Source organism: Terrapene carolina, unplaced genomic scaffold (genome assembly GCF_002925995.2).
Source record: "Terrapene carolina triunguis isolate 2854851 unplaced genomic scaffold, T_m_triunguis-2.0 Scaffold130, whole genome shotgun sequence".
NCBI lineage: Eukaryota > Metazoa > Chordata > Testudines > Emydidae > Terrapene > Terrapene triunguis.
This window is the reverse complement of record NW_020664481.1, coordinates 3,592,431-3,611,039: the sequence shown is the minus strand read 5'-3', so window position 1 is coordinate 3,611,039 and position 18,609 is coordinate 3,592,431. Positions and strand designations below refer to the sequence as shown.

The 18,609-nt window shown below is 48.3% G+C and overlaps 1 protein-coding gene across 1 annotated transcript in view; it reads left to right on the top strand.

Moving 5' to 3' along the window:
* The window catches only part of STMN3 (stathmin 3), a 35,672-nt gene extending 17,692 nt beyond the window's left edge, over positions 1-17,980 (top strand). The window contains exons 2-5 of the mRNA XM_024203410.1: positions 11,204-11,299; positions 12,225-12,400; positions 13,506-13,697; positions 14,745-17,980. Of these exons, the coding sequence (XP_024059178.1) occupies positions 11,204-11,299; positions 12,225-12,400; positions 13,506-13,697; positions 14,745-14,804 (524 nt within the window). The 3' untranslated portion in view covers positions 14,805-17,980. The remainder of the gene's footprint in view (positions 1-11,203; positions 11,300-12,224; positions 12,401-13,505; positions 13,698-14,744) is intronic.
* Positions 17,981-18,609: the final 629 nt, after the last annotated feature.

Here is an 18,609-nt window from a genome sequence, read left to right as displayed (position 1 = left end):
AGTTTGTGAAGACTGAGCGATTCATCTGAATTGAGTTTGTGTGTGAGTGAGTGAGAGAGAGAGAAATGTGACACCAGCCTACATCTAGTACAGGTGAAGTGGGAGATCAAGTCCCAGCACCTATAAGAGAACAACAATTATTATTTATTAATTTGCTTATTTTTTTGTACAGTCCAAAATGTGCTAGGCCCTCTCCAAACATAATGGAAGGCCTGATCCCCTCCTTGAAGTGCTTACATTCCTTAAAAAAAAAAAACAATGCAGAGAGAAGGAAGATAGGGAAAGGGGGACAACAAACAAGTTTGGGGGCCAAGGGGTGAATGGCCATAGAATCATAGGGTTAGAAGGGACCGCAAGATGCAGAATTTGTTGTGTCTAAACCATCCAAGACAGATGGCCATCCAGCCTCCTTTTGAAAATCTCCAATGAAGGAGCTTCCACAACCTCCCCAGGCGTCTGTTCCATTGGGCTACTGCTCATACAGTTTGGGCTGGTCTACCCTGGGGGGGTGGGGTGGGGGATCGATCTAAGATACGCAACTTCAGCTACGCTATTCACGTAGCTGAAGTTGACGTATCTTAGATTGATTTACCTCGGGTCCTCACAGCGCGGGATCGACAGCCGCAGCTCCCCCGTCGACTCCGCTTCCGCCTCTCGCCCTGGTGGAGTTCCAGAGTCGACAGGGATCGCGTTCGGGGATCGATTTATCGTGTCTAGACGAGACACGATAAATTGATCCCCGATAGATCGATCACTACCCGCCAATCAGCTTTTCCTGAGATTTAATCTAAATCTGCTGTGCTGTAGTTTGAACCCATTGCCTCTTGTGATCTCTTGCCACAGAGGGCAGGATAACTTTTCTCCATCTTTTTATGGCAGCCTTTCAAGTATTTGAAGACCGCGATCATGTCCCCCCGTAATCTCCTCTTTTCCAAACTAAACATACCAAGTTCCTTCAGCGTTTGCTCGTATGGACTGGATTCCATCCCTTCGATCATCTTTGTCGCTAGCCTCTGGATCCTTTCCAGTTTCTCTACATCCTTTCCATACATTGGTGACCAAAATTGGACACAATACTCCAGCTGAGGCCTACCCAGTGCCAAGTAGAGCGGTACTGTCGCCTCCCATGACTTGCATGCTAGGCCTCTATTAATGCAATCTCAGATTGCATTTGCTTTTTTTACAACAGCATCACATTGCTGATTCACGTCGAGGTTGTGACCCACCACAACTCCCAGATCCTTCTCAGCAGTGCTGCTGCCAAGCCAGTTCTCCCCTACTCTGTATTTGTGCATTTGATTTTTCTTCCATAAGTGTAACACTTTACATTTGTCTTTGTTGAATTTCATTTTATTGTCTATAGCCCAGTTCTCCAATTTATCAAGATCCCTCTGAATTTTAGCTCTATCCTCCAAAGCGTTGGCAGCCCCCACTAGCTTTGTGTCATCTGCAAATTTGATCAGTGCGCTCTGTATTCCTATATCCAGGTCATCAATAAAGATGTTAAACAACACCAGACCCAGAACAGATCCCTGTGGAACCCCACTTGAGACCTCCCTCCAGTCTGACATCTTTCCATTAATAGTTACTCTTTGTTTGTGGTTGTTTAACCAATTATGTCCTGGTAATACACAGTTCTAATACCCAGTGTTTTATAGCTTTATAATGTAAGATGCATAGAGAATCCCAAGCTACACACTAGCCATTCCATGATAGTCACTAGGAGGCATCGCTGTCCCCTTCACTAGACAAACCCTGCCAATTGCCTCTCTGATGCATGCCATAATGGATCATTGTGGATGTTGCTCATTAAATAGACCCTGTTGGGCCATCCGTATGCTGGGCACAGGGGCAGCTCTATGTATTTTGCCACCCCAAGCACGGCAGTGAGGTAGCCTTCGGTGGCATGCCTGCGGGAGGTCCGCTGGTAATGCGGATTTGGTGTCATGCCTGCGGGAGGTCCGCCGGTCCTGCGCCTTCGGCGTACCCGCCGCCGAATTGCTGCCAAAGCCGCGGGACCGGCAGACCTCCCGCAGGCATGCCGCCGAAGGCTGCCTCACTGCCGCCCTCACAGTGACCGGCAGGCTGCCCCCTGCGGCTTGCCGCTCCAGGCACGCACTTGGTGCGCTGGTGCCTGGAGCCACCCCTGGCTGGGCAGCTTAATTGCTGTGTGTTTTTCCCTTTGCTGACCCCTGCACTGTGCTCAGAGACTGTAAATCCAACCTGGGAGTATGTGGGTGCTAATCCCAGGGATTGTTCAAATGCAAAAGGTGGGAGGCTTGAAATCTAAAGCAGGCCTTGCAATGATCAGAGAGACAATTTTGCATCCTTCTTGTGCAGACACATGACATACTCTTCTGCTGCTTCCCCCCAGCCTGCTGCTTATTCCCCCTCTCATCTGGGTATGCTGCCAAGCAAATTCCACTAAAACTGTAGAAAGACACAAAGGATTGCAGAACACAAAAGGAACATGGTCTAGCTGGAACACACAGTTTGTCAGGAAAGTTCTTTAACTGTCTGCATGCTGATCTTGGCAAAGTGACAGAAGAGTCTCCCAAAGGGAACGGGAGAAACCACTTCCCGGACAGCTTGAATATCTGATTGGGCAAATACTAGCAATAAGTTGTAGGGATCAAATCGGGGGGGGGGAGAGTGGGCTAGGTAATCAGCTGGTCTGTCTCTCTCTGACTTCTAGGAGTCTATGACATGTGAGTATGAAAGAGAGGGGTTTGTTAGAAAGAGGATGTCTTTGCAACAGACATATGGAAGTAGGAGCCGGAGAGCAGTAACTTTATATCAGGAACAGCTGTTCCACTGTCCTGCTACATCCTTCAGTCCCATTGCATGTGAGCAGGAGAGTTTAGAAGGTGACATAAGAATGAAACATAGGAAAGAAGAAGGACATGGAGGGGACACCAAGAGAAGAGTAAGGGTTTGTCTGCTCACAAAATGTTTACCACTTTAATAATATAGGTATAGATCAGGAATCAGCAACCTTTGGCACGCAGCACGCCAGGGTAAGCACCCTGGTGGGCCAGGCCGATTTGTTTACTTGCCGCATCCGCAGGTTCGGCCGATCGCGGCTTCCACTGGCCGCAGTTCGCCGCTCCAGGCCAATGGGGGCTACGGGAAGCTGCACGGGTTGAGGGATGTGCTGGCCGCCGCTTCTCGCAGCCCCCATTGGCCTCGAGCGGCGAACTGCGGCCAGTGGGAGCTGCGATCGGCCGAACCTGCGGACGCGGCAGGTAAACAAACTGGCCCGGCCCATCAGGGTGCTCACCCTGGCGGGCCGCAGGCCAAAGGTTGCCGATCCCTGGTATAGATAATGCAACACAACAAAGGAACTGCAATTTGTGTGTGTGCATTTTCTCCTCTCTGAGTCGGTTATTGGCTTTCTGATCCTTAAATCTATAAAAGCATTTAAAGTGAAGGGCTGGAAGCTATCTTGCCTTAATTTGTACACATATATAATATCAATGCTAACTCAGCTGACCTTGTCACCTTCAAAACCTAATGGAAGCTGGAAAATACAAATGGGTGACTAAGTAGAGCGCTCCATCTGCTTCTAACACAATCCTGTGTGCATGCTTGTTATACAGTACCCTGAATAGCAAACTGTCAAATGTGGGTGCAGTAGGCGTGTCCAAAAATATATATATGTGCCCATTATACCCACAAAACCTCACGTTAATATGCACAAAAGGGGGATTTATACATGCAGATAAGTAGGTGCACAATTGCCGTCCCAATTTGCATGCAGCTATATCAAAATGTGAGGTTTAGTAACTCCATTATGCTAGCATTTAGAATTGTTGGTCTTTTGGTCCCCTGGGAATTGTAAACAGGTTCTTTCTGAAGCGATGTGAATTAGAAATATTCCTGCTTTGGGAGGCCTTGGCCTTGCCTTTATGGACATGCTATTCTTTATTCTTAGAGGAATAAAAGTACAACTCCCCGTAGTGTGGATGCAATTATATCAATATAAAGGTTCCATAAGGGAATAGGAATAACCTATCCTAGAATAAGGCACCAAAGCTGCATCCCCAGTAGGGGCTGAACTGATTAACTATTTTGGTAGAATCTCACAGCCCTAACCAGAATAGTTAAATCCATACAAAACCTGTGTGTAGACCAGGCCTACGAGAAGGAAAAGAGAACAGAAAGAGGAGTGAAAGAAATCAGAGAACTGTTCAGTAAAATGCACAAACAGAGCTTCCATCCCAGTTCTGAGTCCCGGTAAGTGTCTGGTTTGTACCAAGAAGGAGGTTGGTGTGAATATGTCTGGCCTCTGTACAGGAGATATTTCACGCCCTTGCTCTATAGAAAGACAGCCCTGTAACACCGGTTTAAACTGCTCTTGGTGGAAATGTGGATGGTAATACCATTTTGGATGCTGAAAAAGAGTATGTGTGTGTTTGCTGACAAAGAGTGTTACTATGGGTAAGAGGGCTTGAAGCAGACCCCACAACCCTTCCAGCCCTGAAACAGCCTCATTCACTCCTCTCCATGTTTCAGAAATCACTCTAATTCTGGGTTTGCCAGGAGCTCCTCTGCATTGGGCATGACCTAGATTGCCTGGATGGTGCTGCTCTATATGCATACCTAACATCTGCACAATTAGCACATGTGTGAATGTTCATGCACACGCTGTACACAGATTCTCTTCAGAAATCTTGGGGTCAGATCTCCAGGTTTAGATGAGTTCTGCTTGCTGCAGGACTTGTGGGGAATGCGGAGAAGCCACCTATTCATTCTCCAGAGCTGAGGCTGACTGGGGGCTGAATCAGCCCTGGTTTAACTTAAAGCAGCTCCAGCTTTGGACACACCATCTCCTGTTCCTCAGCCCATCCCAGAACGTGAGTGGGAGGAGGAACAGTAAGTGGCATAAAACCCTAACTCATATTGGAGGAATCCCCAGCTGCCCTATTGGTGCAGCTAGCGTCTCAGTCTCCTTTGCACTTCCAGAATAGCACAACGGGGATGGCACCAGGGACCTCGATCTGGCTATCTGTGCGTGGTGCCTCTGCTAACCTAACTGTACTACTTGGATGCTTCCTAGGTCTGTCTGGGAGCTGCTGGGGTGCAGTGGGGAGGGAATCTGTCAGAAAATGACACAGTGCTTTGTGAAATTTCCCCATCTCCTGGCAAGATGACTAAACCCTTCTGCTGCTCGTCCCCTCTTGCTAGTATCCTGCAAGTGCTAGCTTGCTGTGACTGGTAACCAGCAGGCCATTACATGAGTCTTATTTTAAAATCCAAGCCTCAGTGTGTCTGTAACTGTCCAGGCTTGCTGCTATTTCAGGTATCAGGCAGGCAAAACAGCCACGTGTTCATTCACTTGACTGAGAATCTGGGCTCCTTAAAATGGAATTTAAACACGAACCCAATTTTAGACTTCAGGTGTTTCTAATCTCATTGAAAAGCTGGGGAAGGATGGCCAGTGTGAGTCACTGCTCTGGGCCTCCTGCACTTTGTAGAGACAGAAGAGAGTCCAAGGAATGGCAAGGAGGGGGCCATGGGCTGCCCCACTCCGAGCAGTCCAGGACTTGACACTGAGGCCGTTGTAGATTCCAAAGATCATTGGCATCATTAGACAGTCTCATTTGGATGTGGCTTACTTATGTTGCCTTAAGCTCCCCTTTCTCTCTGCCCTGTTAACGAGCAGTCAGCATGTGGTACCCTTACCCACCTGAGGTCTTTTCACCTCAGGGCTGTCAGAACTCTCTGAAAGCAATTGTTCCAGCCTCGGGGACTAATAGCTGGGAGGCCAGGGTTGGCCAGTTTGCGGAAGGGAGAGCAGGGAAGGAAACTCCAAATGGAAGGGGTCCAGCTGCTGAAAGGGAGAGGCTGTATCCTGCAAGCGTCTGAAGGGAGACCAGGAAATTGGCTTTGTGGAGACAGAGTAAAGCTCAGATAACCAAACGCCAGGCAATGAGAGTTAAAGGTTTGTTTGGATCCCGATGCATTCATCGCCTCATCAAGAGATGAAGTGCTGTGTGCGCTCTGCCGGTGTGAACATGGGGGCTGGAAATCAGGACTCCTTCGTTCTATTTGTGGCTCTGGGATGGGAGTGTGACCTAGTGGTTAGAGAAGAGGACTGGGAGTCAGGACTCTTCTGTTGTTCTATCCCTACCTTTGTGTGACCTTGGGCAAGTCACTTACCGTTGCTATGTCTCCGTTTCAAACTTCTGGAGAATGGGGATAGTCCTGCGCAACTCCAAAGTGAGGCTCCGTTACTGTTTGTAAAGGGCTTTGAGAGCCTTGGGTGGAAGGCTGTAGAGAGGAGAAGAGTATCGTTCTGACAGCCTGGAAGCCACATAGTGGACTTTGAACATCCCCTCTAGGTCACAAGTGATTATTTCTGACCCACCTATTGGTTCCAGTGACAGTCCCAGCTTCTGCCGTACTGGGCTGAACCGATCCAGGTTTGCCCTCTTTTTGGGTTCAGTTAAAAGCTGTAGGTGTAGGGAAACCAGTTGTGCTAGTGCATGCATTACCGTTCTTGTCTCATTCAGAGGGTGGCCAGCCATAGCCGTGGGGTGGTGCTGAATGGACAGCTCCACTTTCCAATCACGCCTGTCCCACTAAGCTCTTTCGCCTCCTCCAACAGGCAGATTTGAGTAACTAAACGAGGCTAGGTCTACGCTGGGGTGTGATTCCCAGCCCGCATACACATACTCGGGGCAGCTCGATGAGACCTACTGCAAGTATACATAGTAGTATAGCCACGGTAGCAGCAGCAAGGCTTAGCCAAGGCGGGTTTCTGCTCGGCACAGCTAACCTGCCACTGCCCAGGCTACCACAGCTACATGCCGACTTATACAGGCGCCAGGCCTCATCAGGCTAGTACAAGTATGTGTATGCGAGCTGGGACTCACGCCCCCGAGCGCATTGTATAGGTACAGCCTTAGAGCATATTGATTTGGTACCCATATAGCAAGGAGAAAATGCCTCTAAGAACAGAGGGATTTTCACCACTTCCTCTTTCTCATCCCATTGTTTTCTCCACACTGCTTTGCTGCAAGATATTATTCCAGCAGAAGAGCTTGACTTGTGCTTTGTTTAGTAGCACAGGTCATAGCTCCTCCGATTTCCCCCCTGTGGCTCCCCCCACACACATACACACTTGCTGAGCCCTCCAGAGCTCAGAGCCTCCTGCTCCCCTCCCCCGACCGGTGCGTCTGGATTCTGTTAATTGCATCTGGTAGCTGGTGCCGGGATGGAGCTGCAGAGTCTCAAGTGCCAGGAGATGTTCACACGCCACTTTCCCAGCTCATTAGGCTGCTGGCAGCAGCTCTACTAACCAACGTCCTTTTGTCCTCTTGCTCCTTTTCATTGTCATTGACAGAAAGGGCCGATTTGCAGAAGGGAGTAGGGAAGGAAAGCTCCAAATGGAATGGGTGCAGCTGGTGCACACTGGGTCAGAACTGCTGAAAGGAAGAAGCTGTATCTTGCAAGAGTCTGAAGGGAAACCAGGAAACTGGCTGTGTGGAGACAGAGTAAAGCTTAGATAACCAAACACAAGAAAATGAGAGTTACCAGCCAGTGGAATCAGTGTGCCATGCACCAGGGCTCTCAGTTTAATTCCTCTCTATCACACGCAGCTCCTGAAGTAGATGTCAAAGTAAAAGCCTCATGGTCTGGTTTGTTTCTGTTACAGTGATAAGTTCTTTTACCATAGCCGAGTGGGTGCTCCTTTTGGGTTCGTTGGCAGCACTAAGGTATACCAGCCACACCATGGCAATACTGTGACACTGAATGGCTGCTGAAACAGTATGCCCTGGAATGGTTTGAAACCTACTTTCAATAAAATATTCAAACATGTATGTCCAAATTACACCATCGCATCTGCCAGCAAAAGTCCACAGGTCTCAGTGTCTAGCCAGACCCTTAAAATCACAAGAAACTGACCCACCTTTCCTAATCCCCATGTAAAATCCTTGCTCAGTCTGCCAGAAAGGGTGAGGTAGACTTTCTCCGAAAGGAAGAGATGGGAAAGGCCAAAGATTTAACAGTGCCTGGACCCCCTGCAATCTTAAGAGACTGACACACTTGATCCTCCTGGAAGATCCTTGCTCAATCTGCCAGAAAAAGGAGGAAAAGATCCCTGCTAAAATGCTCAGGGGAAAATTTCTTCCCAGTCCTAGTTTCTGGAGGAGCATGCTAAGCCTGCACATTAGAGCAACAAGACACTATGCCTGCATCTTCAGGGGACAGAAAATCCAAAATGTCCATGGAGAAAGATCCAAATCCTCTGCTCTCCCCAGCTACAGAGACCAAAAGGACAAGGTGTACCTTGAAAGAACAAGCTTCCTTTGCAGGAAAGGGCAAATTGAAATAAGAATTTACCCGCACATACTGTCTTTCTCCTGGTGTCACCTGCTAGCCATGTGCTGCTACAGTTGCACAGCCTGTAGGAAATAGAACAGCGCCTCAGCTCAGTGGTTCTGAGCTTACTAGTGCCCCATGAAGCACTCTTGGGTGGTTCTCAAAGCTGCCTCTGTCATAATGGGGAAGTCGCCAAGCAGGGATGCTGCTGGCTCTAGCCCAGCATAGGCGTCTCATAGGATTTCCAAAAGCTTTTTTGATTAGCTAAATTAAAACAACCACCACCTGCCCCTCTCTGCCCCTTGCATTGCTGCCGCAAGTTGGTCTTTTCTGGGGTAAACTGAAACACGATCAGCCTTGTGTTTGGTATTAGAATTGGAAGGGCTTGTAGAGTGACCAGGAGAAATCTGAGCAGTGGGGGCTGTGGGGTAGCAAAGGCAGAGCTGCAGCCAGGGAAAGGAGGTAAACAACACAAGTACAAAAGAACCACATGGCACTGAGGTGAGAGTATGTTCCTCTTATGTCCTTAGTACTGTCCTATACCTGTCACCTTTCCAAACACTTGTTGCCAGGGGGAAGATGAGGGATCAAAGTGGGAGGCTGGGAAGTGAGGTGTCCATGAAGGGACGTGGTAAACAGCGTGACAGTGTTGGAAAATGAGTGCCTTAGCTCTGCAGCTCCTCTAAAACCTCTCCCAGGCAAATCTCTTCCTACCCTACAAGGTTACACAGCTGACTCAGCAAAGTGAAGGGAACTTCGTAGTTTGTAGAGGCCTGAAGTGTACGTCAGCAGTGGCATTCCCATTAGCCCTACAGAGAGCGGCCGGTTCATCACTGCTGACTCCCTGAGGTCGTTGTGGCTCCTTTGTACCCTGCATACAAGCAAGGTGGGAGTAGCCCACTGCCGGGGAGACCAGAGGCTGGAGCATGCTGGTCCTGATGGCAGGACCCTAGGAACAGCCACTCCTGGGGAGAAGCTTTGGGCTGGGGTTTGTATAATTCTCCTTTTTGTTAATAAAATCCAACCCCAGAAGGCTGTGACTTTTTGGCTCCCAACAACTAGTGTGTTCTTTGTCTGCATCTGAGTGGGGCCTCCATCAGTCTCCATGTTCTTCCCACCACGCCCCGGATGATTTGACCATTGTATTAGCAGCGGAGTCTAGTGGGCAGGGGAGGGGCGATGAGTCGAGATTCCCAGGTTCTACCCGTAACTGTGCCACTGACTTGCTGTCAAACCTTTAGGCAAGTGCTCTATTTCAGTTTCCCCAGCTGTAAAATGGAGATAATACTTCCTCATCTGGCCATGGTGCAGTGAGGGTTAATTCACTCTAATTGGGGGAAAGGGCACGTAGAAGTATTAAGTACTGTTTGTTATATTTTGCACTGATTCATGTGGTTCACTCCAAGAGCTCATCTCTGTACAGGGGAGGAAAGGCTTAAACTCAGAAAATGTGGGTGCCGGCTGTGCTGTGCTGGGAAAGCCGACTCTCTGCAGACTCTGCATGTTTTGTTCTGATGAGGGCAGCAGCCGAGTGTGCTCCTTGCCACTGGGGACTGCTGCAGCTGCAACCTTCTGTCGCAACAATGGCCCACGCGAGCAGCAGCCCTGGGGCGGAGCCAGAAAGGATCATGTATCCCAACCTCGCGCTCAGACAATTGTGAGGAGGGAGAAACAGGCAGGTTTTACCATCATTGCAGACCAGTAGCAACCTTCGCTGAAAGAGGCGGGGGGTTCCTAGGACGATGACAGGATCCATTCTACTGCTGAGATAAAAGGCCAGAGCAGCTGCAGTAGAGATGCTGCCGCACTGGAAAGTCAGAGGTGCAGGGATCTCCACTGTGTGCCTGCCACCCTCCTGGACTCTTGGCTTCACAGTGTGCTGAATCAGCATTCTTTTGTTGTGAGTCAGTGCCTCCAGCAGGAGTCCCTTTTCCTGGGACTGTCATGACCCATGTGACAGGTGGACCTGCCGCAAAGATGGAGAGTGGCAGGATGGGGGTTCAGTGGACAACTCTTATCTTGCAAAATTTAGGGTCATTGACAATCCTGCTTATCCCAGCTACAAGGTCAGAGGCACAGTAGTACCCCTTGGTGTGGTGAGTTTGTTACCCAGTTAACCCATGGCAACCCCCTTTACATCATCAAATTACCACCCAGGCAACCCTTAGCATCACTCAGTCTCTGTCGCCCTGAGTCCAGAGCTCTGTCCCTGGGACACAGGTTTGTGTTCAGTTTCATTCACCCTGCAAGCTATAATTAAAAGCCATTTACATGCATCATGGGTCCAGTGCTCAGTAGCGCTTCGTTGACCCAAATTTACCTTGGTTCCCCACAAACCTGGCCTTATCTCTTCTTTTCATTGTAAATTACTGATTGACATCAGAAATGCAGGATCATAAAATGGAGGGACCCTCTCTACAGGCTGCAGGGTTTGCCCCACCAAGGGTCAAGTACCTTTTATAGGCACTGATCGGCGATGTTTCAGGGGTGCTTTTTAAATGTCATTTTTACTGAGTTTGGAACTGTTTAGGGGAGGTATCCGGGCAGCCTTCACTGTGTAGTTATTTATAAATGCTGAAATTCACCAGCTCCCAACCTGCTTTTCTTGCAATTGGGGGGAAGATTCCTCCTGGGTGATTCAGACCTGCAGAGATGGTAAAACACCTTTAAGGCATCTGCCTGTGTAGCTTACTGCCCCGCCAGCGGATGTGGGAGACACTTGTACAGTATCTCAGCATCTGGCTATTTGGAAAGGCCTTCAGAGAGCCCAGTAGCCACAAATGGGTCTCTGTGTATCCCTCTGCTTCCTTCCCCCTGAGAGAGACATGAGATTGCCAGTAGACCTCTCCACTCACTGCTGTTTCTTTCTTTTCAGCCTACAAGGAGAAAATGAAGGAGCTGTCCTTGCTCTCACTGATCTGCTCCTGTTTCCACACTCAGCCGCACCCCAATACCATCTACCAGTATGGAGGTAAATGACATACACGCAGAATCTCTTGTAGATCCAATCTGCAGGCAGCTTCTGTAAACCTTGGAGGACTTCAATACATTAGGCTGGGTCCCTGACTGGGGGGAGAGACCATTTTCATGTCCTGACCCAAGTTTTCTGTATTACTGGAGCATGGTATTTTGGTCCACTTCCTTAGAATAGTTTATTAACATGTGACCCACATACCCACAAAGAAACTGTATGGCTATTACCAAACAGCACCATTACATATCCTGGGATATGATTCTTGATGTTATCAGCAGTATGGCCTTTCTGTGGCTGCCATCAGCTATGCTGTACGTTTTCTATGGCTGTAAGATTAATTGCATTAGCTACACACCACACTTCTTTATGCAGTTCCTGTGAAAAGCCCCTGAATGGGCAGAGAGAAAGATGCTGCTGCTGGGTCTTTCAGATAGAATGTAAGACCAAGGTATTGACCTCCTGTGGTCACCAAAGGCCTCATGGTTCTTTTCATAAGAGCAGGGAAGTTAATTCTGGTGTCCTGGCCAAATTCCAACATGGGTAATTCCATTCTGCCTCCCCAAATTCCCCCTGCAGGTTCAGCTGAACCCCCGAATCCCCTTCACTTTCTGACCCCTACTGCCTACTGTTGCTCTGCATCGTAACATTTGACAGTGATGCTCCTACTTCTAGGCTGTACAGTGTCATTGTCCCTTTTACCAGCAATTAATGATTGACTTCAAATTCTCACCTCTCTGAAACCCTCCAGCAGAGACTCAAGTGACAATACACCCCATTTAGAAGCATAGCATCACAACCAGGTCTCACTGGGTGATCATAGCTTCAGGGCTTGATTTAGCAGCTTCTTCAAGATGCCTTTATCAAATTAGCCCTTTCATGAGTGTCCCATAGTCCATCAAGTGCTTCTGTTCTTCTCTCATAGACATGGAGGTGAAACAGCTGGACAAAAGGGCATCTGGCCAGAGCTTTGAAGTGATCCTGAAGTCCCCTTCGGACTTGTCCCCTGAGAGTCCAGTCCTCTCTTCTCCCCCTAAGAAGAAGGACCTGTCCCTGGAGGAGCTGCAGAAGAGGCTGGAGGCTGCAGAGGAGAGGAGGAAGGTAACAGGATATTCCAGGGAAATGCTAACTCATATGACCAATCATGTTTTAACCAAGCCCCCCAGGTGACCCCAATTCATAATTGGGGGCAGAAAAACTGATACAGTGCTGGGGGTGAACAACACCATTGATTTTACTTAGGAGCCATATCTTGTGATTGGTAATAGTGCTGTGTTTTACACTCTTGTTCAACCCCCAGTTGTTAGGTTTGATGTAGGAACCACTGGATGAAATTCTCTAGCCTGAGTTATGCAGGAGGTTAGAATAGATGATCACATTGGTTCCTTCTGGCCTTAAAATCTATGGATCTACGGAATCCTGTGGTCCTCTGGTTTAGATTTTCATATAGTATTATATGTGTGACCCTATGCTGCTGCAGAATGAAAATCTCTACCACTAGCTCTCTCTATAGGAGATATAAATATAAGCCACACATCCAAAAAAGCTTAGAATCAGTGCCTTTTGCACCATGTCATTGCTTTTTAACAGCTGGCAAAGCTATTTTTGCACTTCATTTATGAGCATAATTTAAAGTCTTAATGGAGAAAAATATTGGAAAATTAGAGAAACTACAAAGAGAGGGAAACCACGACACTACAACAACTTGTGGGTAAGAGCAGAAGAAGAGTCAGTTTAATGTATGGGGCAGATTTCCAGAGGAGTCGCAAATTGCACCAACAGTGTTGCTCACACAGCAAAGATAGACTTTTGGATGTTTAACATCTACCTGCCTGAAATGCAGGTGCCAATGTAGAGGTTTGAAAATGTGTTCCATGTGATCTAGAAAGGATTTGTGGGGCGGGGAGAACATGGTCACAGTATCTAAATATCATCTAGTGGACGGAGGGGGGTAGCCACATGAATGCAAGATGGTTGGAGAGAAAGCAATGGTCAAAACCTTAAGAGGGGCAGATAAGTTTAGAGTTAATATTGAGTGCAAGTCCTATAACAGAGCTGCTAGGTTTTGAACAGACACCCAAAGGAGGTGGTTGTGGCACATCCAGGAGGACATTCCAGATCAGATCAGGGAAGCATCTCTGAGACAAGGGACATGAAGAGTTCCTTTCGCACACACACACCCCCCCGATCTGTTGGCTTCCCACAGACCCAGGAGGCCCAAGTGCTGAAGCAGCTGGCGGAGAAGCGGGAGCACGAACGGGAGGTGCTGCACAAGGCCCTGGAGGAGAACAATAACTTCAGCCGGCTGGCTGAGGAGAAGCTCAACTACAAGATGGAGCTGAGCAAGGAGATCCGCGAAGCTCACCTGGCTGCCTTGAGGGAGCGACTGCGTGAGAAGGCAAGTGCTAGATTCCCATGTCCAGGCACACCTAGAGAATGGGCAGGGCCAGGACGCCTGCCTATATTATAGTGGCTACTGGTACCAAAGCCTTTGCCTAGCATCTGTAGCCTGGTCTGCTGACCTCAAACGCAGCTGGGATGATCACCACGAGAGCAGAGCTCTGGATACAATCTGCATCTTCTGCACCACCATTTCCCTAGGTTAGCTTGTGCAACTCTCCCTCCTCAAGGTGTCCAATGTGCTCTCCCCACCCCTTCCCTCTGGAGCCCTGCTCCCCCGTTTTCTTCTCTCTCTCTCTCTCTCTCGCTGCCTCATACCTTGTTGTTCTGGTTTTTGGAGGGGGGTGGGACTCTGTACTTCGCTGTGTGAAAGTGAGTACTGAGGTTTGGGCTCTTTCTTGCCACATCTGACCTCTCCTCCCTCAGAACAGGTACTAAGAGAGTTCTTCAGCAGTAGCTCAGGATGCCATGAGATGGAGGAGACGTGCACCTGAGATCAATGTAGCAGGCCCAGGATCCCTCACCTCCGGTCTAATGGCAGAGAATGTTACCTTATCTTCTGCTGGCCCTTGCTTGGGAGCCCAAAGGCAGCAGTGAACTCAGGCCTCCTCTGCTGCACTGTGGTGTGATAACTGCTCATCTCTGGGCCAGAGGTTACAACCAGTTCTGGTCTCAGTGGGGGCGGGACATCATTTGTGTGGGGCTCCTTCTATGAGACAGCTGCAGCAGGCTCTGAACACTGGTACTGAAGACCCATTCACAGAACATTCATGTGATGTGCCTGGTCTTCTGAGCCCTGCATAGGAATGGGCTAAAATTACCCTAGGTGTAAGTCTAGTGGCTTCAGTGGAATTACACCAACTATGACAATGTTCTAGTGCATTTATTTGATGGTGCCAGGCCCCTGAGGAAGAGGAGATGCACAGATGCATGCACAAAACCAGAAACTGTTAAATTGTAGATGAAACTGAGGGGAGATGGGAAACAGCCTTGGGTTTGCCCTATGCAGCCTGCAGATGCTGTAACACTTTCCATGTCTTTGCAGGAACTGCATGCAGCTGAGGTTCGCAGGAACAAGGAACAGCGGGAGGAGATCTCTGGATAAAGGGCTTTTCTACACATCTAGCACCTGGTTCCTGATAACTAACAAACCAACCAACCAACCCAACACATTTTATTTTGTTTGTCTAGATGCAACATTTGGTTCCCCATTTCCCCCCACCCTCTGGTGTTCGTTCCCCAGCTACACGCTTCTCTCTCTCTCCATCCTTAACTGTTCAGTACTTGTGGGGGATCACAGGCCATAGGTTACCTCTAAGCATAATAGCAGCTAGTTCATATGAAGTATAGAATCAGTCAATAACCAATCAATCAGCTTCTCTTTGGGATTTTGTTCTTTTTAAAAAATCTTTCTTAACCAGATGTAAAGAATTCAGATACTAATAAATTCAACCAGCAGTGTCACGGAGATATGGATTTCCTATCCGGAGCTTATACTACGCTTGGCATTTGCTCTGAGCTAGATATCAGTGTCAAGACAATGGGCAGTAAATAGTGAGAATTTCTTCCTTGTGAGGGAGTGGTTAATGGATCCATTGTTTCCCAGCAGATGGAGAAGGGGACCAGATGGCTCAAGGAATTGGTTATGTCATGCAGAGCCTTTCACCTTGGGTCACTGGTTTGAAGCCAGCCCAGGTAGGTAGTGACTTAGTCATTACTTTCTGATGGTGCTTTGGTAGCCCATGTGAAATTAGCTGGGGGTCTCAGAGCCTAGTGGACAGGTGCCCATATCACAAAAAATACCATCAACACAGGCATTAATGGCTATCTTAGCTGGCCACAGGTTGACTAAGCCTGTAGGCTGAACTACCCTCTCAGTTGTAGAGGCAGGACTGGGGCACACTGGCTAAGCAGTGTCGGGGAAGCCTGCACTGTTACTGCCTGTGTTGAACCTGATTCTATGGATAATTGGGGCAGCTCGGTTTCCAGGGCTGTCAATCTGATACTTTTCACAAACAATAACATTTCACTTCAATTAGTAAATCAGTAAACTAGAAAGTGTATGTGATTGCGAATCAGCCCACAGGCCTTTAGAGAAACTCTAATTTGGGAGAATTATTGTTCCCTCTTCCCAAAGATGGACGTGACTCTTCAATACCATTACAGGAGAGACATTTGGACCAAAGATCACAGAACGAACCAGAGAGCTCTGGCTCTCCGGCCTCACGTCGTAGCAAAGGACACGCTGATCTCTGCAATGGTATTTCCAGAAGAGCAGCTTTGGAGAAGATGGTGGGGGGGACGCTGCCAAGGAGAGGGCAGAAGGGGTTAGGAGATGTTTGTGTGCCTGCTTCTGGCGTAGTCATGGCGGTAGAAATGTAAGGTCATTGATTACAGAGATGGCTGCTGTAAAAGCAGATGATGAACCAAACTGTAAGGGGTCTGCCATTCCATCTCTGAGGTCAATAGAGTTGCAGGCACTTAACACCAGATCTGAATTTGACTTGATACATCAACTGGCGTTTTTATGTCTGGCTAACGTGCAAGAGGGCATCAGCTTAAACTCCGTGACGACGTGTTATCGGGTGTTTGTGCAGGGTTCGGCTTGCCCAAGAGCATTCCCTTGTGGGAGGGTTTTGTGGAGGAGAACATGGCAGCTCTTTTTCCTTTTGGAACATAGAGCAGCAAAGATTCCTTCCTTCCGCCTTCCAACTTTGCAGTGTACTGGTACGTTTCTTCCAGACCAGTGCAGTGTTTCCAGGGAAATGGAGCAGAAGCAGGAATATAGGCACAGATACAGGAAGGAATCATGGACTCAAATTCATCCTCCCTGTGTCACAAACTTCCCCTCTCCCAATGGCCATAATGGATTCTGTTTCAGAACCCAGGATGAACTAACAGGCCATCAAGGGGAACAGGAGGTTACTTACTAGTAACTGGTGTCCTTTGCACACATTGTCTTCAAAAAGCCACTCTATAGGTGAGGCACACTACTCCTCCGGTGCGCCTCTGCGGAGGCAATGTCACCAAGGAGAATAACTCGTGCAAACAACTGTATGCTCTGGGGCACAGTGGGTGAAAGACATGTATATACTGCTTCCTTTTACTGTACATAGAGTGGTTCCTGGCAGGCGCTGAGGGGTGCCACAAACCAGAGTTGGGATAAGCAGGGCTGGAATGTCATCTAGCACAAAGGTGGTGTCAAGACGCCAAAGCAGATAGAGGTTTCATATTTGGTATAAAGTTCCCCTTGCACCCCCTACCCCCCAACAAATATTTGCTGACTCCGTTCTGAAGGTGCAGGTTTTCCATCTCCAATGAGCTGGCAGAGTGTAAGGAATCTGCCATGCCCCAAACCAGATGGGTGGCAACTGGTCACAAAAACCCAATAGTGTGGGAAAGAAGTGGCAGCTGCTGCTGGAAATAAGGCTGCTAGCCTCTCCCTAATCTACCCGAGAATAAATTCTCCTTTTAACTAGAGAAGATCCCTCTCTGGCCACAACATGTTTATGGATATTAGGGAAAAGCTCTGCTCCAAAAGGGAAGGGCTAGCTTAGCCACAAACCCCTCGGCCAGGGTCAGAGAAAGGCCAGGACTGTTATTTGGCCCCAGTAGCATCCAGGGACAGGAAGCATGTTAGGGGCAGGGTGGGGAAAAGGAAAGGAACTGAGGGTTGAATTTCTTAACAGTAGCTAATGATCAGTTTATAAGTAGCAGTTGTCTTAGATAAGCATCTGTGTACACTGCGGAATCATCGCCAGAATCATCTCATCCATATAGTGACAATAAATTTTAAAAAGTTAATGAAGAAATAAATAAAATGTTTGTGTGTAAGAAATGGTTGAAACTGTCAAATGTCCGTGTCTCACACCGGTGGGAGCTGAGAAGGTGTCTGCAAGATATTAACCCTGTCCTACTCTCTGTAGTGCTGAGTGTTTGCTTGGTGTGTAATTCTGACCTGAGGCTTGTTGTAAATACTGTTTTTAGTACTATGACGATGATGATTATTATTATCAGAAATGTTGTACTCATGAGCACGAGATTAAAACAAACGAGAAACAACCATTTCCACTTTGATTACCCACTGGGCTCAAAAGAATTTGGAGGCAGGCCCAGGTGAGGGCAGGATGCCTGGGGCCATGGGATCCAGGCCCAGAGAGAGCAGTACATTGGAGAGGCAAGTGGCTGCACAGTACATAGCTGTTTGCTGCCTGCTGAGGTGGCTGGGCTGCTTCAGGTGGAAGGTAAATCAGGGACTCAGGAGTAGGAGGCAGACCAAGAGTCCTTCAGCCAGGGTGGGTGGGAACTGGGAGAACCCATTCCAGGAGTGGGGCAGAAGGAGGGTCAGGAGAAAAATTCTAGTAAGGGGGGGCAATGTTTCAAACACAGCCCTAAAATGGAATGGAACCGGGTCCAATTTAGTGTTAATTCAACCCCGCCTCTGGGGAGGTAGTCCAGTCTATTTCCTGTAACCATGGAACAAGACTGAGGGAATGGATGGTTGTATGTATGATGCAGAAGAAAGTGGGTAGCTGCAGACTGTGCTTTGTTGGGGGCATTCCTTCCCTTATCCTGTACAGTCACCGGGTCTAAATTTTTGCCTCTGCTTGTATCTTCCATCTCAGACTTTCATGGTGAAGCTCCCAGTTTAAGATCGCCTTCACACAGTTACAGGCCAATTTTGATCTCAGGTGAAGACTTATCCTTGCAATAGCTTGCCTGACAAACACTCAAATTGGTGATACACACAAAACCTGGCCAGAGAGGAGCCTAGGATATACAGCTTGTGCAGACAGGAGAGCTGGGAACCTCATTTTCTTCACCTTAACATCTTCAGTGCTGTGAGGTACAGTGGACATGTCAGGAAAATGCATTAGTGCAGGATAAACTGATGCATCAGGCAGAAAAAC